The sequence below is a fragment of the Manis pentadactyla genome, chromosome 8 (assembly GCF_030020395.1).
Source record: "Manis pentadactyla isolate mManPen7 chromosome 8, mManPen7.hap1, whole genome shotgun sequence".
NCBI classification, from domain to species: domain Eukaryota; kingdom Metazoa; phylum Chordata; class Mammalia; order Pholidota; family Manidae; genus Manis; species Manis pentadactyla.
Window position 1 is genome coordinate 125,313,507 of NC_080026.1, and position 25,559 is coordinate 125,339,065.

At 42.5% G+C, this 25,559-nt stretch overlaps 1 protein-coding gene across 13 annotated transcripts in view; it reads right to left on the reverse strand.

Moving 5' to 3' along the window:
• ABLIM1 (actin binding LIM protein 1) overlaps nt 1–25,559 on the reverse strand; it is a 283,881-nt gene that overhangs the window by 100,037 nt on the left and 158,285 nt on the right. For all 13 annotated transcript variants that reach the window (XM_057506374.1, XM_057506367.1, XM_057506371.1 and 10 more), the window contains exons 3-4: nt 15,125–15,308; nt 11,519–11,628 (exon numbers count right to left, since the gene is read on the reverse strand). In XM_057506374.1, coding sequence (XP_057362357.1) covers nt 11,519–11,628; nt 15,125–15,308 — 294 coding nt within the window. The remainder of the gene's footprint in view (nt 1–11,518; nt 11,629–15,124; nt 15,309–25,559) is intronic.

Genomic DNA, 25,559 nt, shown 5'->3' on the forward strand with positions numbered 1-25,559 from the left:
ATGCAGACATCACGGAGATTCATCTGAGATTAAAAGTAGGATTCTCTTTTCCCTGAAAATTGCCACCAGGATATAGCAAGAGGATGTTGTTGAGAAGCTAGGAAAACAAAGCCAAGTGCCAGGCAACCATGGGATGCTCTCAGAAAGGCTATGGTCACACGGCAGCCTCAAGGACACCAATTTCCAACCTGCATGGGTGAAAAGTTCAGGCCACAGCTTCGATGGACAAGGTGTTCTCGCTGTGGGGTTTCCCCAAGGACAGGGCAAGTGACTGCTCACCTAGCACATGGCTCTACCAGTACTTCTCTGTGGACTTGGAGCTGCTCTCCTCTCTGCGTACCATGTATAACCCAGATATGCCCAGCAAACATTGTTTGATCCCCGAGCCACCCCTCTAAAGGACAGACGCTGTAGGTATTTCTGTGGGAAGATGGAACTGATGAACCTGAAGCTCAAAGCCTGAGTCCTCAGCACTGTTGATACCCTTTTCTGGACAGTGTTTGGAAAACTGGGGTCACAGTTCTACCTGCTGGATACACAATGACCAAGTAGTCCTCTGCTCAAGTTATGGCTAGTGGTGGGGGAGGAAAAGGGGTAGAAAAGAGGATGGAAGGAAAAGGGGTAGAAAAGAGGGAGCAAAGAAGGAAGAGGGACAGGTGCGCCAGCAAAAGGCGGCTACCTGCAAGCACCTGGGGCCACGCAATGGTGCCCATGCCACAGCCTGTCACACTGTGAGCAGTAGCGGACACCAGCCCAACAGTGTCTGGGAGAGGTTCAAAAAATTGGCAGCCACTGCTTTTGAGATTTGAGATAGTCCTTGACAAACCCCTCTTAAAACTGCCAAGATGAAGAGAGAACCAAGATGGCGGCGTGAGTAGAGCAGCGGAAATCTCCTCCCAAAACCACATATATCTATGAAAATATAACAAAGACAACCCTTCCTAGAATAAAGACCAGAGGACACAGGACAATATCCAGACCACATCCACACCTGCAAGAACCCAGCGCCTCGCGAAGGGGGTAAGATACAAGCCCCGGCCCCGCGGGAGCCAAGCGCCCCTCCCCCCAGCTCCCGGCGGGAGAAGAGCAGGCAGAGCGGGAGGGAGAGGGAGCCCAGGACTGCCGAACACCCAGCCCCAGCCACCCGGGCCAGAGTGCAGACACAGTGCATGCGCGGGGCCCTGGATTCTAGGGAAACGGGACAGTAAGACCTGTGAGCAGGTCCCCGCAGCCGGCGCACCCGGGACAAAGAAAAGCGAGTGCTTTTTGAAAGTCTTAAAGGGACAGGGACCCCACAGCTGGACAGAAGTGCCCCGAGACACCTAGCCCAGCAGCAGGGAATCCTGGGGAACTCTGGGCACCCGAACCCCCGCAGCGCAGCTCGGAGGCCCCTCACCGCAATAAACAGCCTCCCGCCTGTTCCCCCTCCGACGCGGCTCCGCCATATTGGAGAAGCAGCCTGAGGCAGGCCACGCCCACAGCAACTGCAACGCTACACTCCAGAGCGGCCGGACAAGATCAGAAGCCCCGTCTGCATGCAGCTGCCCAGCACAAGCCGCTAGAGGCCGCTGTTCTCCCAGGAGAGGAGGGCCACAAACTGGCAAGAAGGGACTTTCTCTTACCCAACACACACGCCAGCTCCCCACAAATATATCTATTGCCATGAAAAGGCAGAAGAAATTGATACAGACCAAGATCACAGAGGCAAACCCTGAGAAGGAGGTAGACCTAACCAGTCTTCCTGAAAAAGAATTAAAAATAAAGCTCATAACCATGCTGATGGAGCTGCAGAGAAATATGTAAGAGCTAAGGGATGAGGTCCAGAAGGAGATTACAGAAATGAAACAATCTCTGGAAGGATTTATAAGCAGAATGGCTAAGATGCAAGAGGCCATTGATGGAATAGAAACCAGAGAACAGGAACGCATAGAAGCTGATGCAGAGAGAGATAAAAGGATCTCCAGGAATGAAACAATATTAAGAGAATTTTGTGACCAATCCAAAAGGAACAATATCCGCATTATAGGGGTACCAGAAGAAGAAGAGAGAGAAAAAGGGATAGAAAGTGTATTTGAAGAAATAATTGCTGAAAACTTCCCCAAACTGGAGGAGGAAATAATTGATCACACCGTGGAAGTGTACAGAACTCCCAACAGAAAGGACCCAAGAAGGACAACACCAAGACACATAATAATTAAAATGGCAAAGGTCAAAGACAAGGACAGAGTTTTAAAGGCAGCTAGAGAGAGGAAAAAGGTCACCTACAAAGGAAAACCCATCAGGCTCTCATCAGACTTCTCAACAGAAACTTTACAGGCCAGAAGAGAATGGCATGATATATTTAATGCAATGAAACAGAAGGGCCTTGAACCAAGAATACTGTATCCAGCACGACTATCATTTAAATATGAAGGAGGGATTAAACAATTCCCAGACAAGCAAAAGTTGAGGGAATTTGCCTCCCACAAACCACCTCTACAGGGTATTTTAGAGGGACTGCTCTAGATGGGAGCACTTCTAAGACTAAATAGATGTCATCAGAGAAAATAAAATCACAGCAAAGAAAGCAGACCAACCAAATACTAACTAAAGGCAAAAAATAGAATCAACTACCCACAAAAGCAGTTAAAGGAAGCACAAAAGAGCACAGAATAAAACAACCAACATATAAAGAACAAAGGAGGAGGAATAAGAAGGGAGAAAAATAAAGAATGACCAGACAGTGTTTAAAATAGCTCAATAAGTGAGTTAAGTTAGACAGTAAGATACTAAAGAAGCTAACCTTGAACCTTTGGCAACCACGAATCTAAAGCCTGCAATGGCAGTAAGTACATATCTTTCAGTAATCACCCTAAATGTAAATCGACTGAATGCACCAATCAAAAGACACAGAATAATAGAATGGATAAAAAAAGCAAGACCCGTCTCTATGCTGCTTATAAGAGACTCACCTCAAACCCAAAGACTATAGGAACAAAGAAAGACTGAAGGAACAAAACAGCAGCAGAATCATAGAACCTAAGAATGGACTAACAGTTACCAAAGGGAAAGGGACTGGGGAGAAATGGAGGGAAGGGAGGGATAAGGGTGGGGAAAAAGAAAGGGGGCCTTACGATTAGCATGTATAATGTGTGGTGGGGGGCATGGGGAGGGCTGTGCAACACAGAGAAGACAAGTAGTGATTCTACAGCATCTTACTACGCTGATGGACAGTACTGTAATGGGGTTTGTGGGGGGGATTTGGTGAAGGGGGGACCCTAGTAAACATAATATTCTTCATGTAATTGCAGATTAATGACAACAAAATTAATTAATTAAAAAAAAAACTGCCAAGACCCAAATGAATTAAAAGCCAGGACTCACATACTCGTGGTCTCTCCACACAGCGAGTATGTTCAGTCATAAAATGGAATGGGGCACTGATAAACGCTACAACCTGGATTGACCTTGAAAACACTAGGCCAAGGGGAAGCCAGAAACAAAAGGCCACTGATGTATGGTTCCATTTATAGAAATATCCAGAATATGTAAATACTTAGAAACAGAAAGCAGATTGGTAGCAGTCAAAGGCTGGAAGCAGGAGGGAATAGGGAGTAACTGCTTAATGGGTATGGGGTTCTTTTTTGGGAGGGTGAGGAGGAAATGAGGAAAATGTTTTAGAAGTAGATAGAGGTGGTTGTATGACACTGTGAGTGTCCCAAAATCTTCACTTTAAAATGGTTAATTCTATGCTTTGTGAACTTCACTTCAATTTAAACAAAGTGTACCAAGAAGGTTTGTTACTCCATTGTAAACTCTGGTTTAGTTTGTAATTTAGTTGTAAACTTTAACCTGGTGAAGACTTTTATGACAAATCTTCAACTGGCTATGCCCCCTCCCCAGCATACATGGGCTTTTGCCAAAGAGGAAATTACTCTTGAAATTCTACATCAGTTTCTCAGGTTCAGTACTCATTAACAAACAGCAGTTTATTCACTCTTTCCCAAAGACAGGAAGAAGAAAGGGAGGGGTAGGATGTCAGTTTCAGTTGATCATGTGACCATTTAATAGACACATGGCTGGAGGTCACAGCAAGGGCACACTGCAATAAGACCTCAGTCTAGAATGGGCCTTTTCTTTTATTTTGTAAAGTTAGCATTATTTTATTTTTAATATACTTTGGTTGTAAATAGGTTACAGACATGGAAAAAAAAATTTCTCTATATAGTAAAAAAATGACTTCTTCCCCTGTACTGTCTCCTAGCCACTCCCTCCCTCCCCACTGAAGATAAGTGCTAACTAAAAGCAATTTCTCAAATACCCTTCTGGGGACAATTTATAGGAATATAAAACTATAAGTACATGCAGCTTAATTTTTACTGCTACTGAAAAATTAAAATTAAACTTGGGAATGACTGCTGTTCCAATCATTAAAATTATAGTTTTGCTGGTAAGTTGTTAGAAGGTGTGGGTCTTAGTACCACAAGAGGCATATTTAGTCAAACAAAAACAGCACATAGTAAAAATGCTGTTATTTTTCCATTCACAGAAACTTTTTTGCAGCCACTTTCTGTTTTTGTCCATTAGCTACATCCATCCCCTATTCAGCAGAAACTTTTCTTTCTTTCTTGCAGCTAAGATAATCAAGGCTGGTTCAGTGAAAAGATGTGGCATTCAGGGATCTTTATGTGTAGTTCATAATTGTTACAGGTTGTAGTCTGAAAAAGCTGAATATTAATGATTCTTTTTGCAACATTGCTTGTTCTTCTGCAATGAACCTCTGGCTACTACAGAAATTCCAAACTCTCTCCACTCTCCACTTCACACTCAGTAAAGCAATACTGGAACTGACACGCCAGGTTAGACCCCTTCCCCTGCAAGCTACTCCCCTGATGCCCCCGGAGGTGAGGTCTCCCTCCAATCTCACATTCAAACACACTGGGGAAATGCATTCTATGACACTTCTACTTTAAAAAACAAAAACCTTGTGATTTTGTTATCAACAAATTTATCTGAAGCAATAACTATTTCTCCTTTCATGAAATGTATAAATAAGATGAGAAAATGAAAGTGAGTTTAAACATGCCAATACACCTAACTTCCCATGCTCCCAAGCTGTAACTATGTAATTTTACAAAACCACAAAGATCATCTTCATTCAAGCAGCAGTTAGAACTCAACAATCTGGACCTGGGAGCTGAGATTTACTCCCTCCAAGGCTCTCCTGGGATGACATCAGTTCATTCGCTAAGTGAACATTTGTGTCCTTGCTAGGTGTGTTGTACTATTCATAAGGATAAAAAAAAATACAATCCTTGCCACCTAGAAGCTCATAGTTTGGCAGGAGAGATAAACACACAAAGCACTAACAGGGCCACATGGTAATAACTGCATAACAGACATGCAAAGCACAGTTCTGGCCAGGACACGTGGGCGCTGGCCCTGTTACCAAGGGGTCTAAGTGCCTTCAAGGGCTTTCAGCCTTTTGTGTGACACTCAAAAGAATAAATGCTTTCTAAAGAGAAGACATGAGCAAAATGCTATGGGAAAAATGTCTGTAAGATCATACACATCTACAGCACTTCACAATATCCAGTAGAATGTCCACCAAAATGTTAATGGAGATAATCTCTTTAGATTTCAGATGCTTTTTATCTCCTTCTTTGTATATTTCAGTCATATTGTATTGTTTTACCATGAACACCTAAACCCATTTAAAAAGGGAAGATTGTTATTAGCCCCATTCAGGATAAAGATGGCTTTGGTTCAATTTCCAGAATGTTTATCCAGAGCGTTATGAGCTAGACTTTGTGTAAGAGAGAGAAAAAACCAGCATCTTTGTATTTAGTGAGTTCATTATCTTGGTGGCAGAGGTGGGCACACATTTAACAACTAACCGTGAATAGGTTATGTACCAATGTAGATGTTTTAGTTGTGACAACTGTATCATAGGATTATGTTAACTGCATAATAAAGAATTTGGCTGGTGCCTGGACATACTTGGTGCTCAAAGAAATGTTTGTTGAATGAATGAATGAATGGATGACATCCTCTATCTTTGTTTGCCATGGCCCTTTCATTTACCTTCTTTGTCTTTCCTCACAGCCATTACCTGTGCCCACAATCAATGGTCTCCCCAATCCTGATCACTGACCTCAGACTACTGATTTTGCACAGCACTATCACCTTCATCTTTCTAGAACCTTGCTTTCACAGGGTCATCCCCCAGGTTAATAACCGTCCTTAGGAGCTGCATATTGCCAAACTCCGCAAGGCCTCCTGAGACCTGGCCCCAGTTACTCTTATCTTCCCAACTCCACTTCTCAGGATATAGGCCTTGGCTCTGTTTGGGTTTCCCCCTGTACTGCCTTTTCTGGAACCCTCTCCACATTTAGATGGTCCTCCCATGCAGTATCTCATTTAACTCTCATAACAACCCCTAGAAGTAGCTATTTTTTTATTTTTAGATGAGGGCACTAGGGTTCTGAGACATCAAATAAATTGCCCAAGGCTCCATGTTAGGATTCAAACCCAGGCATTCCGAAATGAAGAGGCTATGCCCTTAACCATTATGCTACACCCTCTTCTGTTCCTGTCTGATTCTAAATATCTTTAAGCTCAAATTCTAGTCCCCTAACTTCCTTAAAGAATAATGTTTAAAGTGATTTTACAGCATCTTACTACGCAGATGGGCAGTGACTGTGAAGGGGTATGTGGGGGGGACTTGGTGAAGGGGGGAACCTAGTAAACATAATGTTCTTTCTGTAATTGTAGATTAATGATACCAAAATAAAAATAATTTTAAAAAAAGAATAATGCTTAATACATAGACGAGCTTATTCGGTGTCATGAATCTTTCAAGCACTTCACTTACATGAATCCCTATAACAACTCACTGAAAAGGGAACTATTCTTGTTTTCCATCTAATCGGCAAAGAGGTGGAGGCAGAGATTGAGTTCTCAAGGTCACACAGCTTGTACTGGTAGAACTGGGATGACAGCCAGTCTACAACTGGTCCAGAAGCCATACTCACTAGCAGTGCCCTGCCGAGCTGCTGCCATCCTATCATACAGGAAGTGAGTGTCTAAACAAGGGGCAGATCTGTGCACAGAGACCCTGCCGTAAAACAGACTCCGACAATCCATTGGCTGTGTGTGTATGTGGTCCAGACTTCAGTGGTTTTTATATTGGTAGAAAATATCAAATGGGCAGCAGATAAAGACAGCTATCATGAAAAAAGCAGTCACAAAAATTAGAGACTGTTTACACAAAAATTCAGAAACTAATGCCTAAACAATAAGCTATTTTTTAATAAGTCCACAGCACTTTTATACATGTACTCATTTAATCCTACAAGTTGGGTAATCGACTACCAACCCATTTTACAGATAAGGAAATGGAGGATGAAGGGGCAAAGAGATTGCTAGTAAGTAAGTGGCAGAGCCGGGATCTGACCCAGGCAGATGTTGGTCGATCATCCCCGCTTGAGTTGTTGTTAGATGCCTCAGCAGACAAGTCCCATTCAGCCGGCAAATGACTTTTTAAAGAGAGAACATAAAGATCAAAGAAAAATTATCTTGCAACTATTAAAAGCTATTGCACCAAATAGAAAAGTAAAATAATTGAAAAATTCTTCCTCCCCTTTGAAAACATGCATGTGACTGTTTATCTGAAATGGCTGAAACTCAGTCCAAGTAGAACATTCGCCCTGGTACCTGTAGGAGGGCCAATTGCTGGCAGAATAATGACAATGCTGGGCAGAGCGAGGAAGATGGGTCTGGATGTATTTGTGCGTGGGCGTTTGTCATGTCAATTCGCCAAACCCACACGCAATCAGATACCCTCTGAAGTAGAGTGACTGTAGACAGCAGCCCACTCCTGCTCAGGTACCTGAAATAGTCAGGAGCCATGCAGGAAACAAAATCCAAACCCGATTCCCTGCACTCAAGGCTGCCACACACAGGCTTCTCCCTCACATAGCTCCTTACCCCATGGGGGCCCCAGCCCTCAACTCCGGGCAAGCACATGAAGAATCGGGTGGAATTAAGCTTTAGAGGAGTGGACATACCTCCTAGTAGAGCATTATGTCTTCTGGACATGATTTTATTTTAAAGGTAGGGTCAGCTAGACATGGGCAATTGACTTTTTTATTAATAATAAAAGCAGTTTAATTAATTTTCGTCATAATCCTGAGACAGAACTGTTACTACTTTCTTCATGATATAGAGTATTTGTTACTTACTGAATTCAAATTCCTTTATCTGGATGCCGCAACAGTTTTAATTAATTCAGGGGCAATAATCTTTAATTAAGGTAGTTTGTTTCTATGAATAACTTCCTGATGGCTTCCACTCCCAAACTTTGCTACAGAAGGAGGGCAACTGTGGCATGTAGAAAGCACACAGCCCTTTGGGGCAGGACACATGGATAAGCCTGCTGACAAGTCACTCAGCAGAGAGTGATACTTACTCGGTAAAATAAATATCAGGGTTGATATTACGGAATGTGCAGTCAGCCTGGGTTTGTAACCCCGCGCCATCGCTTACTGTCTGTGTAATCTGGGGCAAATTACTTAACCTTTATGGCCCTTTATTTCTTCATCTTTGAAAAGGGATCGTTTTTTTTACCAACCTCTAGGGTGCTTATGAGGAATAAATGAGCTAAAATTTGTAAACCAGTCTCACAGTGCCTGATCCACAGTGAGTACTATGTGAATATTTGATGAAGAGAATAAAATAGATATAAAGGTTAGAAGACTTACATGCAGGAAACAAGCAGAGTGCCCCTGTCATCTCTGGCCCTCCACGGGGAGTTCTCCTTAAATCTTAGCAATACAGACACAGCAGCCCGCGAGCTGCTGAGAGATGCTGCCCCTCTATCCAGCAAGCTCAGAGACGATCCGTGCAAATTCTCATCCCATCACTTACTTAGCTTCTGTTGGCTTCCTCTCTACCTCTCAAACTGTCTTTCACCTGTTCGGTGATGATGGGAAACCAGCTACAGAATATGAAATAGCATTGCAGTTCACAAGAGCAAACTCATTTTTGAAGGAACAGAGAAAGAGGACTTTGGCGCTCTGATCTATTTCACTGACTCTGTGAACATCATCAAAGAAGAACCTCGTATTGTTGCTTTTATTTAGGAAGATCTGTCAACTTGAAAAATATTATATAAGAATTTAAGTCACATCAGGATAGGTTTAAACTATAGGACAAGTCTTAAAGAATTACAAATAACAAACCTAGTTTTCTCTAAATAGGCTCCAGTGAATCTCAGAGACTTGCTGAGACTCCTCTTGCTCTAGTATTTGAGTGCCTTCCTAGTTCAGGTATTTTGCGTATGTGTATCCACATATACGAGCTCTTTATTTTACAGACACCCACACCCACATGCCCCAGAAGTGCTATTTGAGTACTTATCTAAATAGACAAGTACTTGTTGAAAATAAAAATGTTCTGACCAAAGCAGTTGCATAGAAAAGAGATTTTATCCACTGGGCACAGAGGAGAAAATACGATTTGGTCCAGCAATGTGCACATGAGCACTGACTGTGACAACTAGCATGAGGGATGTAACGGATCTGAGTATTTGGACATTTATAATTTTTGTTTCTTTTTAATGTGCATAAATGTGTGTCATATAAAATAGAAAATATAAACAAAGGGAAAAAAGTTTAACAAAAATTGGAATAACCATTGTGCTAGAGCTGTGGGCTAGGAAACGTGTTCCCAGATTGCTCGGACAGGGAGGACTGGGAGCTTTTGAATATTCTGCTTCTGTTTCTTAAACCAAACAATCAAGAGTATTAAATGAAACCAAAAGAGAGAGCCAAAATCCAGGAGTCAAAAGACCTGCTTCTAATTTTGCTTTGTTATTAGATAGCTTGTGTGACCTTGAGTAGGCCCCTGGCTTCAATTTCCTCGCCTATCAAGAAAGTCACCTGGACTAAAGGACTCCACAGGATTCGAGGATACAGCCGTTTCTATTACAGGCCTATGAACGTGACCCTCTGGTATAGCTGGCATCCTTTCCTGGAACTCATAAAATCCTTTTTCTTAACTGAAGAATTCCTCCAAAACTTTTGGTGATATAATTTCAAAGCAAGCCCTCCCAAACCATGGGGTGACTCTCCCCACCCCAGGTCACCTTCCTAGTGTGGGGCACAGGAGGTAAGAACAGTGAAGGACTTGAAACCCTACTGGGGGCCTGGCATTGTGCCTTGCTTTGTAGCTGTTGTCCTACCCGGGCTGCTGTTATTTACCAACAGGGCATATAAATTCACACGTTAAGGACCCATTATGTTGAATTAAGATGTGCTAATATGTTTATTTTCTTCCTTCCTCCCAATGGTCAAATGCAATTTCTATGCAAATGCTTTGGTCAGAACACACTTATTTTTAGGTACAAGGATTCTTCTACTTTGACAGGAAGATTTGGAACCACTATTATAAATTGCACAGAATTCTTCCGGAGAAGAAGTGGCTTATTTCATTCTTATCTACTGAGACTGGCAGAGCTTAAATGGGCTTATTCCAGGTTTCCTGAGGGCTGACAAAATTCACAGAAACCAAAGCAAACCTCTAGACCACTTCTTAATGCCCCAGGGAAGAGATGGAAGTAGAGCTTCATTGCTTGGTGCCCAGAGCTCAGAATACATCTCAGTGAAGAGTTAACTGACCTACCCAATATTATTTACAAGAAGAAATGGTGTAATTGGTTGCTATTTTTATTTGGGGGGTAAGTTAGCTTTCTTTGCATTCCCATTTCTCAGTCAAGAACTTGTCGTAAAGAATTACAAATCTCATGACGTATGTTATCAGCCTGTTCCCCACACCTTCCAACCCTGCTTATGTGTCATCTATTAAGACAGGTCTCCCCTGATGGCCCCACATAAAGGCAGCCCCTTTACACTTTGTCTTCCTACTTTAAGTTTCTGCATGTATTAGACATGTTGGTATGTGCATCTACTGTCTGTCTGCTCCCAGTGGAAAGTAGATTCCTGAGGAGGCTCTTTTTTTTCATGGCACATCTCCACTGTGAACGGAAGCACACATTGTAGGTGCGCAGCAAATGATACATTCAACAAGTAAAAGTCAGAAGCCCTCCATTGTGAATAAAGAATATTTAAAAGAAATAAAAAATAAAGAATTATTTAAGGGTAACTATAAGTTGCCACATTTGCCCTAGCCACTGTAGGGATAGCTTTCTTAACACACAGTTATATCAATCACTTCACCATCAAATGTTTTCACAGCTCGGCCTCTATGATTAGAAATGGGCATGTCTAGTGTAAAGCTTTACAATTCTTTTCCTTTGTTTGCTCTCAAAATGCACTTTGATGTCCCATTCTCTTTAAGTCTTTTTGAAGTAAGGGAGATGCTTCTCACTGCATGGGTTTCAAAGAAGGCTTCATGTTTTACAATAAAAAATGCCTTGGTTAGGACTGCTCTAGGCTCTAGCCAGCAGTTCCACAAAAATGAAGGTACCTGCCTAAGTACCATTGAGGAACTCATATCAATGGGAGGTGAGGGCACTTACTGCTGGAGCAGGGCATGTCTTTAGGGCTGGACGACATGGGCTGTGCACAGAGTTGACAAAGGCAGTCTCTCCCATTAAACGTGACTCGGTCTCCGGGTGGAAACGGGCGCCTGCAGACAGAAAGACATCACTCTCAAGGTTATCCCAGCAATTTCATTCCTTTTCCTTACTCCTGCTTGCTGCCCTATGGTGCCAATTCATTTCTTTGAGAGGCACGAGCCAAAATGTCTGAAATGCAGTCTTAACCCAGCCAGCCAGCTGGATGTAGGCCAAACAAACAAACATGCCTCATTTAAAGAAGGGAGAATACACTGCTTCTAAAGGCAACCAGACAGTCAAATGGAATGATTTACCTCTAATCATTAGTGGAGGGATGTTCCAACAGGTCTTAGCCAGGCACACATGATAAAATTTTCCATTTTCTAAATGGAAAATCCTTCGGGAAGATATTTCTTCATTAAGAAATATCTTAAATGCCATAAATTCCTATTCAGGCTAACGGCCCCTCCCCAAGAGAACTGGTTACAAGTGAAGCATTAACTCTTTCAGTTTCCTGTACCTATGTGATAATTATGCTGAATTAGGCTTTGTCCTGAACATCTGAATGGGTGAACTGAATGTTTCACAGTGTTAGAGACCCAGTCCCTTTTGAAGAAATACAACACTGCTGTAAATACCTGTTTAAAAAAAAGCTTTTTTTTTTTCCAGAAGGATAATTTCCTTTCATGGAGACATTCCTCAGTAACAGCCCATTATGCAAAAATACCGCTTTCTCACGTATGTTTATCAGTTTCTTCTCCTTCCAGGTCAGCAAGCGGATCACTTTTTAAAAAGTCGTAATTAACAGCCATCTGACAATTCCCATGTCTGTTTATTTGCAATTGGCCAATTTGCCAATAATCTTCATCAACACAAGTTTTCAAATGTGGGATTCTGTCAATTAGGAAATGTAAAACTCCCAGGTGAAACATCCCCACACATCTGAGTCAGAAGCAATTGCTTAATAACAAATTCAAGCTTCTTGACAGAGTTTTACTTTCACAGCCACTATCCTTCCTTAAGTTGACCTGGTGCTGCCTGACTGTTGGTGATTAACTGTAAAACACAGGTACTACATTTGGACTTAAATCCACAAGTGATGTGATACCATTCATCAAGGAGAATTTAAACATCCCCAAATTTGGTGCTGAGTTGAGATGGCCTTCTCTCCTCTTGCGGTGCTGTTACTTTCCATTGTTCAGAGAAGGCGCAGAGAGGTTAAGTGATTTGCCTGGATTGACCAGCTTGCCTGGAGACCAGGGCATAGGAGGTGCGGGAGGCATCCACCAACTCAGAACTTGCTCTTTCTTTAATAATCAAAGCCACACTCCAGCAGATGCCAGTGGGTCGACTGCTTCATTCATTAAACCTGAACAAGCCCCTGTCTGCTCTGTGAGGAGGGCATCAGGAAGTGAAGGGTCCCTAAGCACAGGCAGCAGAGGGTCTTTGCCTCTCTGATCAGGGCCCAGGACTAGAAGGAGGCCGGCTAGGCACCTGGGGCCTGAGCGCCCATGTGCAGACCCTGCACTGCCTGGTCCCCCATGTGAGAGCCCCCTTAAATCACCCTGGGCGCCTCACTTGCCTCACCCTAGTCCTGCCTGTGAGCTAAGCCTTTATTTCTAGACTTGAACCCCACATGGATCCACTATGGGATAAACCAGGGTCCAATTCTCAGCAGAGGGCCAGGTCTTTTGAACTTTGACTCTTATGTTATAAATGACCCTCTTCCTTACTTTCCTCTTTCCCTATGTCCTCTGCCCACATGGGTTCACTTCCTTTTTTATTTGCATGAATGTAACAGTAAGACAACTGGATTTAGAGTCAGGAAACCTGAGTTTGGATGTTAGTCTTGCAACCTGGGAAAGTCCCTTAAACTCAAGAGCGACAGTAATTCCTGACTGACTTCACACAATTGCCATGAGGGTTAAATTAAGTTCTACATGAATGCAATTTGTAAAATGTAAAGGGGTCCTCCAATTCAGGAGGCCTGGAGTGTCAGTTAGCAGTATAGCACTGAAGAGCAATACTGAGCACCCCTTTGCTGGCTCAAACATTCAGGGCTGGGGCTGGGGCTAATAAAGCTTCACACATCACTACCAACTTTAAAACAATGATCTCTTAGAGTCAGGATCAGGAGTTTATCTGGGCCAGGGCCTTCCAACCTGGCTAAGTAACATCATACTTGGGAACCTTCCAGAAACTACTAAGCATAAGAGGTCGCAGAAGAAAGGCTAGAAATAGATGTTTTTAAAGAGTCCACCCCCAGGGTGGGATTGCAGAGATCATTCAGGTTTGGGGGAATCACTTGTATCTAGTCCGCCAATGCTCATTTTGCAGATGAGGCCATTGCCTTGGGTAAGTTATTTCATCCAGGTCTCAGATCAGTGCAGGAAGCCGGGCTGGAACTTGGGAGTCCTCAATGCCCAGAGATCTTAATGAGACTTTGGGCTGCAGTCTGAAAAGCGAGCCATCAAGAGGAAACCTTGCTTTTGCTTGATTACAGAAAAGCTTCAGGCTCATTAATCCAGAATTTTAAAATTATGATTAACACCTATAAAAAGTTATTATAATAATTTTACTACGAATAATTCATCTAAATCTTTTTATGATTTAACTGAGTATTACCCTTGTTAATTAATAATATATAATTAAATTTACCTTTCTAGAGCTTACATCTATCTGGTCTAGAAACACGAAATGCTGAAAACCAGAACAAAGCACCTCCTGGAACCGAGTTTTTGCAAAGGCAGACAGAGCACATGACTGTCAACTCCAAAAGCCACAGGATTGCCGATAGAATCAATTAGTAGAATGACTGGCCTTGGTTGGGGAGCCTCATTATAGGAATCACACCTGTCCTAAGTTCTACATTGTAAGCACTCAAAACACAACAACAGTGAAACCATCAATTTTTCTCACACTTCACACAGTTGACCTCTCTCTCTTTTTGGTCATTTTAATCAGGTTGCTTTGCGCAGTTAAGATTTCACTTTGCTAGTTCATAATGGCCGAAGTGTGGGGCTCAGCCAGGTTTTCCCCCAAAGATTTAATTTTTTTAGATATTGTGGATTATGCAGTTTCTGTCACAATTCTGCCACTGTAGTTCGAAAGTAGCCATAAACATGCAAACAAATGGCTGTGGCTGTGTTCCAACAAAACATTTACAAAAACAGGTATTGGGTTTAATGTGGCCCACGGGGCATAGTTTGCCCACCTGGCTTCAGAGTAGATGAGACTATTTTACATACACATACGTGAACTTTTACTTCTGAATAAACCTTATCTTTCTAAGCAGTTATGACATTTCCTCACAATGTTTCCATTGCTCAAACTGTTTCAAGACCTGGAGCCACCTTCACACTAGGTTTCACACCACTTAAAATCAGTCATATTATTTAGCAGAGGCCATCATGGAAAAGGTTTCCCAACTAAATTACTTTTTGACTAAGATGAAAAAAGTAAGGAAGCATCTGAAAAAGAATGTTTAAGGACTAAGTACAACTCAAGACCAAAGTGTATATCCCAGCAGAACCAAGCACCTGGGTGTTGGGAGAAGCCATCACTTACTTGCAAATAGTACAAGCAAAGCAGTTGGGATGGTAGGTCTTGCCCAGGGCAGTCACCACCTCTCCTTCCACGAACTCCCCACAGCCATGGCAGCGTGTGCCATACATCCTCTGGTAGTCCAGTGTGCAGAGATATTCCCCATTCTTTATGAAGAAGCCCCCTTGTGCCAGGTCACAGCCGCACACTGTGGAGAGACAAGTTCATGGCTGGTCATCATCTGCCAGGCTGCTGGGCAGCCGTGCCTTCAACTGCATGCTGGTAACTTACTCTATGATCTCAGTGGTTTGGGGTTAGGGGAGGGGCCTGGTACAAAGAGCTATTTATTGTTGGACTCTGAATTCTCTCTTGCCTCCCTCCCCTTTCGTTTCCCTCCCTTTGGGAGCTATGCAATATCTCATACAAGTAAAATCCATTGGCTAGGTCTCAATATCTAAGATTCAGAGATAATCCACCTTTGATGGAAAGATACCATTGGTTCATGTCTCAAATACGAACAAAGGGATCCCTGGCAGGGCCATTTAGGAAAGGAGCCCAGTGCTTGCCCACACAACTGCTTGGTTTGGACTAAGACTGTTACTGAACTGAGTAATAAATTCCCACTATACCAAAAGCAGGAGCTGAAATGTCCCCAGTGTCTATTTTTTCACACTCTGGAAATACTTTCTCACAGTGATGAAAATTTCAGACATTCAATTTTCTCTGTGCAGTAAATAGGATAAGCCAATTATTTATATATTAGGGAGAGATAAAAATGAACAGAGGAATGAAAAGAGAATATGTTTAAGATAAAACCATCATTCAGGACCTTAGTACATGCAAAAGGGGATGCTTTGCTGTGTCTGGATTTTGGCATCACTTTCAAAACGGTGCAGCTGTGGATCATGGAGATGGTGCAAAGAAGCAGATCCTGGGGTGGATGCCAGGGGCTTGGGCCTGATCTACATGTTCAGACAAGACCAGAGGAAGGTGCAGCCACTTGTCCCAAAATAAAGCCTACGGCAGACCCTGGGAATAAAGGTTTTTCTAGTGCCACAGGCCTGGTAAGTACCAGCTAAAGCTGGAACTCTCCAATCTCAACCTGTCAATTCTCGAGGTTAGGTGACTCCCATATAATCAAGGGCCTTCAGCAAAGAATCCAGAATTCTTCTTGGTTATTCCTGCAAACATTTGGAATGGGCACTCAGTGAGGGTAGGGAACAGGTGACTTCAACCACTAAACTGCTTTCCTACAGACGTGTTCTAGGGTTCCTCTGATTAGGTCCCATGACTCGTTAATGCATCTAGATGATTTAGAGCTGAGCTCAGTAAGACTGTGAGAGAGCTCACTACTCTCCCACTCTCAGTTATTTACCTGTACTGACTGAAAACTATTAGAGATGTCAAGGTAACATAGAACCTACAAACAAGTTTTCCACCATGGATTTATCAGTCTGTTTAGATCAACACTCCACAGCTATGACCTCCTTTGCAATTTATAATTAAGTAACCCAAGATGATGGCTTGAGTCCACCACACATGAAAATGACCACCCTATAAATACCTCTGTGATCACATTACCTGGAAACCAGCTCATTCACCACCTGCTGCCTCCGCTAACCTGACAGTGCCCCAGGTTCTTACACCTGCTTCTTCCTTGCCAAATGGGTTCTGCAGGTTGAGGGAACTCAGGTTCGGACTAACATCACCTGGACTCTGTAAATTCCTTCTGCAGCAAGAGACAAAATTCTGGGATTGGGGGGTGGGGTCACAGAACATCTTAGAGATTTTTCTTCAATATTTTTCTATGTGCATATCTTATTTTTCCACAAGATGACAAGCGCTTTGCTGGTGGGCAGCTGTGTCTGGGGAGGTCTTGCCCTGTGCACCAGGAGAAACCTCAACCTAGATGGGGGAGGGTTCTTGACTCTGAATGAGAAAAAAATTCTGGAGCAGGTCGGAAGAGTTTAGGTAAGAAAGGAATTCATTAAAGCAAGAGTAGCCCGAACGGCAGCTGCCCTGCAGGCAGCAGAGAGCAGGGAAGAGCCAGGGGCAGGGAGGCTCAGTATAGCGCAGATCCCTTGTGAAATCCTAAAGCAAGGGTCACCTGGCATCCAGTGTCTGCTTAGATCTGCAAGGCCTGGGAGCTAAGTCTACCAGCCCAGGATCTGGGGGAGCCACAGAGCACTGGATGGAGTGAGATTATGTTCTGAGAACTCCCCAAAGCACAGAAAGGAGATTTTCAGGCAGGCTACTAAAGAGGAGGTCACAAAGCTGCAGTTTCATCCAGGTCACCCAGGCGACGAGAACTTGCAGGCCCAAATCTGAGCCCTCAGTTGTCCCTCCCTACTTTTCTGGAGTAGAACAGAGACAGAGTGAAGACGTGTGCTTAAGTCTGGAGCACAGAATGGAGTAGCAAAGTGACGAAGAAGCCTACCGCTGGAAGAGCACAGAGACAAAGCACAGTAAGTCGAGCAGTGAGAAGGCTTTACTTAAAAACTACACACTTGAAGAAAAGGGAGGGCGGGTGACCTCAGAGAGGAGGAGCACTAAAGGATCTAGAGTTTGGGGTTTTATAGGGCCTTTTAGGTAGGGGTGAGCATGAAGCATGATGGATACAGGTGATTCATAAATCCTGTTAAGTTTTGTCTTAAGAATAGGGTTATTTAGGTGACTGTGTTGGGTGGGATCTCAGCCTTCTTCACCCACATAGGTTCACTGCCCTTCTGAAGTCTCTCTCCTGCCCTGGTCCCAAAGTCACTTAATTGATTAAGAGGAGGGAAGAGGAAGAACAGCCTATAGATTAAGTTTAAAGAATAAACTGGGCCCTTTTCACAGGCTAAATAGATCTGACAAAGGCATGACCCTTGTCCCGTTTCCCTGCCCTGCCTCAACTTTATGGGTAAGTGTCCTCATCTTTACTTCTTTTGATTGTTCTTCAGGAACCTTCAACCATGGCATCTAATGTAATACCGGGAACAATAATTTTTGAATTAAGTTGAATCCAGCCGCAAACTTGGCAGTTCCCCTGGAATTTTACCCCTCAGTGACATCACTAGTTCTGATGAATCGGTTGTTCTTCCAAACTTGAGTATTTTTCAAAGCCACTGGAAGTGACAAAACAATGAATTTGGACTATCAGTATAGTAATTCCCTTTATTCTCTCCTCCAATCACCTAGGGTAGGTTTAAAAATTCGCAAATCCTTTGTAAGTGGATCTGGTGGTAGCAGGTAATCGTGCTAATGCAGATTTTCAGACAGCTTCAAAGCTAATTCTAAATGTTTTGGAGATTCCTCATATTTGTGGCTTCCTTAGTGTTCCCCTGCACAACCTTTCTAGTTCACATGGTGAAATCGACAGACTCTCCTTTATTGATAAAGTGCTAGTTTACATGAGGCCAATAAAGCCTTAGAAAAATGACTTTGCAATTACTGTTGAGAGTTGTCAAACTACAATCAAACTCTGCTCCTTTGCAATGTGGTTTGGTCTAGCCCTCAAATTCAAAGCAGTGGCCCAAACTGGCTTCGCAGATGGACCACCATCTCTGGTGGCTCTTACACAAGGAAACCAGCATCTGCAGAAAGACTCACGGAGGCAGCAGTCACTATCAGCACACAAACCAAACCCTGAGAAGGAGAATCTATGCTGCCAATACCTAAAAGATACTTAACATGATTACATTTCGGACCAGACACAGAACGGACCAGTTGTGACATAGTTTCAGACTCCCCCCCTTTTGCCCTCCAGCCTTTTCTTGCCTTTTCCTCTTCCTCTGATCACTACATCTCAGTCTCCTTGGCCAGACCCTTAAATGCAGGCACCTCCTCTGAACTCCATCTCCTTCCTCTAGAACACAGGCCTCTCTGCGATTTCATCCACTTTTACAGCTCAGATTTCATCCAGATCTCACCCACTTTTACATCTTTAACTATGACTCTGTACAAAGGGTCAACGTCTTTCTCTGTGATGCCTTCCCTACGCGTTAGGCCTTTATGTTTAGCTGTCTGGTGGACATAGCATGCCTGGCTCAAACTGGCATTTTTCAAACCCTTCCCTCTTAGCTTCTCTGCCATCCTCCCCAGTGACCTTCTGCTATTCTTCTTCTAGTTCCTATTTCAACAAAATGGTAGTACTATTCATTCTGCTGCTTTTATACTACATTTTTTAACTGGGCACTAAATCCAATCCATTTTCCCAACAAAACATTTCTGTGATCCAGTCCCTCCTCTGCCTTCTTGCTGCCACCACTAGCGTGCTGGCCTTCAGCATCACTCTCCTGTACTAAAACAATTTTACAACAGTGCAAACAACAGGCAAATAACAACAACTGGAAACAACCCAAATTTCATCAGTACAGCAATAGCTGAATAAAGTATGGTATGTCCAGTCTAAGGATCTGGTATTGAAAAGAAAGGATTAAATCAATATCTACAATCTAGAGGCCTGTCCAAGATGTATCATTCAGTGAAAAGACCACCACAGAGTAAAGAATTTTAACAATCCCATTTTTAAAAAAGGTCTATATTTTTATGAACAAGGATGAGGTTAGCACAAACATGGATTATTAAATTGGTTATCTCATGAGGATGAAGAATTAACTTTTTCTTCATGTATCTATGCATCAGCTCACTTAAAAATATTTTAATTGTGGTAAAATACACACAATATAAAATTCACTGACTTCATCACTTTTAAATGTACAGCTCAGTGGCATTCGTACCTTCCTATTGTCTCGCAGCCCTCACCACCACCATCCCTAGGACATTTTTCATCTTGTAAAACTGAAACTCTGCACCTCTTAAACAAGAGCTCCCCATTCCCTATTCCCCAGCCCCTGGCAATCACGTCTACTTCGTCTCGATGAATGTTTCACTACTCTAGGGACCTCATGGAGGAAGCTCACTTTAATAATAGAATGTTAGGAAAAATTATCCGAAACTTATAAAAAAGGTAAGGGAGAGAAGCATATTCTTCCAACTTCACACTGCAGCATTAACACCTCACACGAGGGTTGTTTCATTACCCAGAGCACTTGGGCTCTGTTTGACAAGCAATTTACTATTGATTAAAGGCCCAGACTTTCAAAGTTAGTGGTAACGTGTAGATTCTTGTCTGATACAGATGCAGATGATTTATGTACATTTTTATTGTCCTGTTGGACTGCTAATCAGTTTATATGTAACCCTGGCATCTTATCCTGACAGTCTTCCTTGAATACCTTTAAAACCTACTCCTTTGATTCTCCTCTGAAGAGCTTTACCTTCCTGCTGGAGACCCGTTAATGTGTTGAATAAACCTTTCATACATGTTCACACTTTATTTTTATGAGTGTCATATATTTAACTTTTGAAAATTACACTTTGATAAAGGGGGTTACTCTTTTTAACCAAAAATATCTGCAGATGAATGTTAAAAATCGTTTTCAAAAGCCTTGGTCTGTTTCACATTAACAGCTTAGCAAATAGTTTTAACTGATGGCACAAACCTTTCACATCCAAATGGTCACAGAACAGCCATTAGTAAGCTAAAGCTTCAGTGGGAATATATTAAATTTCTGACTTTGGTTATGCCATTTATCTTTGCTTTAGTTGAAAGTTAACATATGCCCAGGAAAAAACATAGATTCCTTTCATTAAAAAAAGTAGAGCTGCCAGTAAACGAAATGAATTGCTTTCTTCTCACTCATCAATTATTTAAAATGTGCCCCATTCCAGGCCGCACTGAACTAGCCTGCTTTGCCATCACAACATCATGGCCACAAACAGCCATACATCTTGTTGAGATTTACTCTTGAATTTATTCTCTGCCAACCACCGAATCTAATACCTGGATAAATAGGAAAATGTACATCTAAGCAACTTTACCCAAAATTTGTGAAATTAGTAACAGGCACATCTTAAAATTTTAAATCCTTAAAGAAAAAAGTAACAGGAGCTGCCCACATGGCAAAAATAACATGGAACAGGAGGGGAACAAAGTACAGAGGTGTCAAATAACAGTGAAAACAGAACGGTATTTTAGTGGCATGAACAGGGCTGCAGTAGCAACTATTCAACTTTCTAAAAACAGCATCTAACATTTTATGTCGCAGCAAATTCATTTCAGCAACATTCCAATATGAAGTAGTTCATATTGCCAAAAATTTAGGAGAATAGACAGTAGGTAAAACTCTACCCAGAAGTGGGTAAAATGCAAAAGTCATTTTCTTGATCTCAATCAGCAGACTGAACATCCCTGCTGGGCTGCTGCTCCCACTAGTATTTTAATCAATTCATACCAGAAAGAGAGGGAGGGATATCAAGCAAACGTGATCCATGTTTACAATTTAGTTTTGAGCAACCCAGGAATTTTAACTGGGGGATGGGAGCCTTAGGTGGGTCCTTTCTTCTCTTTCCTAGGATGGGGGCTGGTGTTTTGGTCTGGTTCTCTGCCAGCTGGTCAGCCCATCACAGGGCAGGAGGAGCCCTTCTGAACTTGCTCCTATGAAGTGGAGGCCCCCATGGCTGGAACCTGGGTGACACCTGCTCACTTCTGCTGCTAGGGGCCATGTGCTCCAAAGTGCTACTTTACCCTCAGCCAGGTCAAAGCCCTGTCCCACCCCCCTGAGGCAGTACCACCCCTGCCTCCTCCTAGACCTCTGTGTGCTGGAGCCGGGGGCGGGGCGGACACAGGGTAGGGAGCTCTCAGACACCTCACTGGAGGATTGGCACTGTGAATACCAAATACTTCCCATTCTCTGGTCCACCTAAATTTTAAAAGAATTTTATTTCATTCAAGATGTTATTCTGTTCATTTCCTGAAAGCAGACTTTGACATAGTGTCTTCCCAAACCAGCAAAAATTCCTTTAGTTTAGGATCTCATTTAATTAGTTTTTGCTCTGAAATCCAGAGCCATGTGCTTGAAAGTACCATATACTGAAGCTCAAGGGTACTATATGCTTTAGCCTAGAGCTCAAAAATAGCTGCACAGAGGCTCATAAACAATAGTGTGAGGGGGCAGCTTCCTACCAGAAATAACTATTTGCTAATGCATTATCTTTGAAGCAAATACTAAGCCTCAAAGAACACATTTAAATAGTTCTCCACATTCACCTCTAAATGCTCGTCAAAATCAATGATCATTTCTGGGAAAGAAGACAGCTAGAGGTCCAACCAGATGGCAAAATGGACCCCCAAACTAAGGCATTTGAGGGCTAGTATTTAATTCAGAGTTTTAATTTATAACAGTAAGTAAAGAGCCTTGGCTAAAAGGAATCATTTTAGAACCTCTTTTATTAATAACATCTTTGACTACACAGTAAGCCTATTTTTAACATCTGTTGTGGAACTTCATGCGCAAACAATATTAATTATAAACAGCTCAAATAACAAAGATATCACCCAGAATAATCTCTCCCAATGTGCTAATTTTGTTTTGTTTTTATGCCTTCTAAAATTTGGCCCATAATACAAAAACAAGTGCTAAAGTCTTCCATGATAGGATAGATTACTTTAATAATCAGAAGTATCAGGCATGAGGGATGAAAATGTGCACAAAAGGCTGGAAAGGCTGGCTATGCTTACCAGAACCTTGCTTTCAGAGTGTAAGCCCATCTCACACTAGGCCGGACAATTGAATTTAGGGCCCATGGTAAATTTTATTAAGATCTATATTCTCTCCTTTCCCCTTCCACTTTTCAGTCCCCATGAAGAGCTGCATCACACATCTTTGCCTTTTATGAATTTGCAGACATCAGGGAACTAGCCTCAGTGAAAGTCACATGTGTGTCTGCAAGCTGACCTGATAGGAAACAAAGGCACAGAGGCACCACCATTTTTACCAGCAGCCACACGAAGCAGTTGCCATGGGCTTTATTAACTCTTCTACTGGACTGTTTTTCTCTAGCCTCTTGCCTGTCCACTTTACCCTGCACACCTCCTCCAAATTAATATGGTAAGAGACTGCTTTTGTCATGTGGTTCTTTTCTCTGCCAAACACTTTAACCTTGTATATCAGGTCCCCACATCTACCAAACATTCCTCTCTTCCTGAACACCGACGCTTTACTCCAGCCAAACTGACCCTCTCACCCCCAGCCGGACAGACACCTCCTCTCACCTCCTGCCCATGCGAACCCCACCCAGCCTCCCTGGCCCCACTCAGGTCCAGCCTCTTGAGGAAGGCTGGAAGCCCCCAGTTTCCTCCAGCTCTGCTTCCTTGGGGCTCAGGACAGTTACTGACATTTGACTCACTTTTAATATATGTTGTCTTGTACCTGTGCTGCCATTGTGATTTTCCCCTTATCTTAAATGCAAACTTTTAAAGGCAGAGACCACTTCTTATACTATCTTACATCTCCCACAATACTTAAAGAGATGGGAAATTCTTGTCCTCTATCATTTCCCTCTATGCCATATTGCTTTAAGCCAGGCTAGGGTCTGGGCAGTGTGGGCGGAGCCAAGTTCCTTTGGCACAGCTTAAGGAACCAGTAATCCTGTCTTTGTTTCTGAAAGTACCTGGGGCATCAAGAGGGAGGTACCAAAGTAGTAATTCCACCCCCTTCAACTTCTTGAGTCTTAAGACTCTGAACTTCCTAAGCAACTGAAATTAACTGCAACTCAACAACACAAGAGACCCCTTCAATTCACACGTATATATATGCATAGGGTCATACTATGCTCTACTTTGTGTTTAGCAATACCAAGAAGGCCCTGAGGACAGAAAGTAAGACTGGAGCTGGTTAAATGCACCGTAAGTTTAAGGTACATGAGAAGGAAAGGAAGTAGAATGGAATGCCAGGGCAGCAAGAGCAACAGAAGCTGGGAGAGAACACTTAGGCAGGAAAAGTAGATGAAATTGGGATGAGGCCAAAGAAAAAGAGGTCAGGGTAATAAGTCTTTAAATATATGGTGGGTTATTTTTAAGGAAATCAATAATCAGCTCTTTTTCATCTAAGGACAAAATGTGGAGAGTTGACTTTACATGTTCCAAGAGATGTAGGTTAGACAAGCTTACGGCTTCAACCACAGAGGCGACTCCAGCTGCAGTACAGCTGAAGATGTACCGTATCTGTATTAGGAAGTATTTACGATAGAATAGATGGCCTTTCTTTCCAAGACAGCAAGCTTTGCACTTACGCTCTTTTATAGGAACAAGTAATAATGTTACTTTCTTGACCTATATACCTAGGTCAAACCATAGGGATTATACTGCAATGAAAAAAACATAAAATTCATCATCTTACCATTTTCTAAAGTTCCATTTTGGAAATGAGATATAAAGTGCTAGTTCTGACAGCATATAAACTTGATAATAAAATTTCACTTTTAAAACTATTTAACTTCACTTTTACAACTATCTAAACATAGAAACCCCTTAATTTGTACATTCAACCTGTCTACCCCCCAATTTTCATCTGTTTTATTCCAAAAAAATCCTTGCATTTTATAAATGCACATACTGTACATGGAACGATCCTGACCTGGTAAATGTATTATAAACTCTTAGAGGGCAAAAATGGAAAGTGCTATTAGAGCCAGGATGTTTTCCCCAAGCCCCTTCACAGAACTGAATTTTCTGATAGTTTTAGATAAACATTTAAAAAATAATTTTGTTGTTCATGGGCTCTCTTGATGGACTGAACATCGCAGAGGCCAAGGGATGTTTAAAAGCTATCAAAGGGTAGCATTTTCTACATCCTTGGACACATAATTAAGACTCATTGCTATGTGGCAACAGTCTCTGTTAAAACATAATTCTCTATGAGGATTTCTGCCAGTGCTACCTTGAGGAAAGAGTTCACTTGATCTGATTTTTAAAATCTCCCACAGATACCTAATGTTTAGAAGTCTTTTAGAAACCTAAGTGGCTATAAGTAACATGTAACACTAGTTCCATTTCTGAAGAGGAATAAAGTTACAATTAATATTTAAAATGCCACCTTTCAAGTGTCCGTGGAAATGTCACAGTTCCATTCATTTCCAGTAGAAGGTCAATGAAAGTCAATGTCAACTCTAGACACACCCCTGCCTTTATTACCCACTGCCTCGAACAAGACAGCCCTTCCCCATGACCACAACTGGCAGGCTCCCCCTTTCCAGTTCTGGAAGGTTATTTTCTGAAGCATCCATGCTCTACCACATCTTCCCACTCCTCAGCGACACTTCCTGACCGCTGAGCTCTAGGAGGGCCGCTACGGTCTCAGACTCACTGCACCTGGGCTCTGGACTACCTGACAAGCCCCTGACCTGCTACCAGCCACGGTTCCACTAGGAAGCAAGCACACTGCTTGCCACCAGCTCACAGATTTTTCAGGGGCAGGTACTGTGTCACATATATCTTTCAATCCTCCACAGCCTAGCATGCAAATGGGTAGATAACATGCTTTTATTCCATGCTCTTCACGTGGTAAAGATTCCCAGGTTGAATTATGTAAAAATTAAGTGACTTTAGTAAGAAAAGAATGCAATCTGTTCTTTG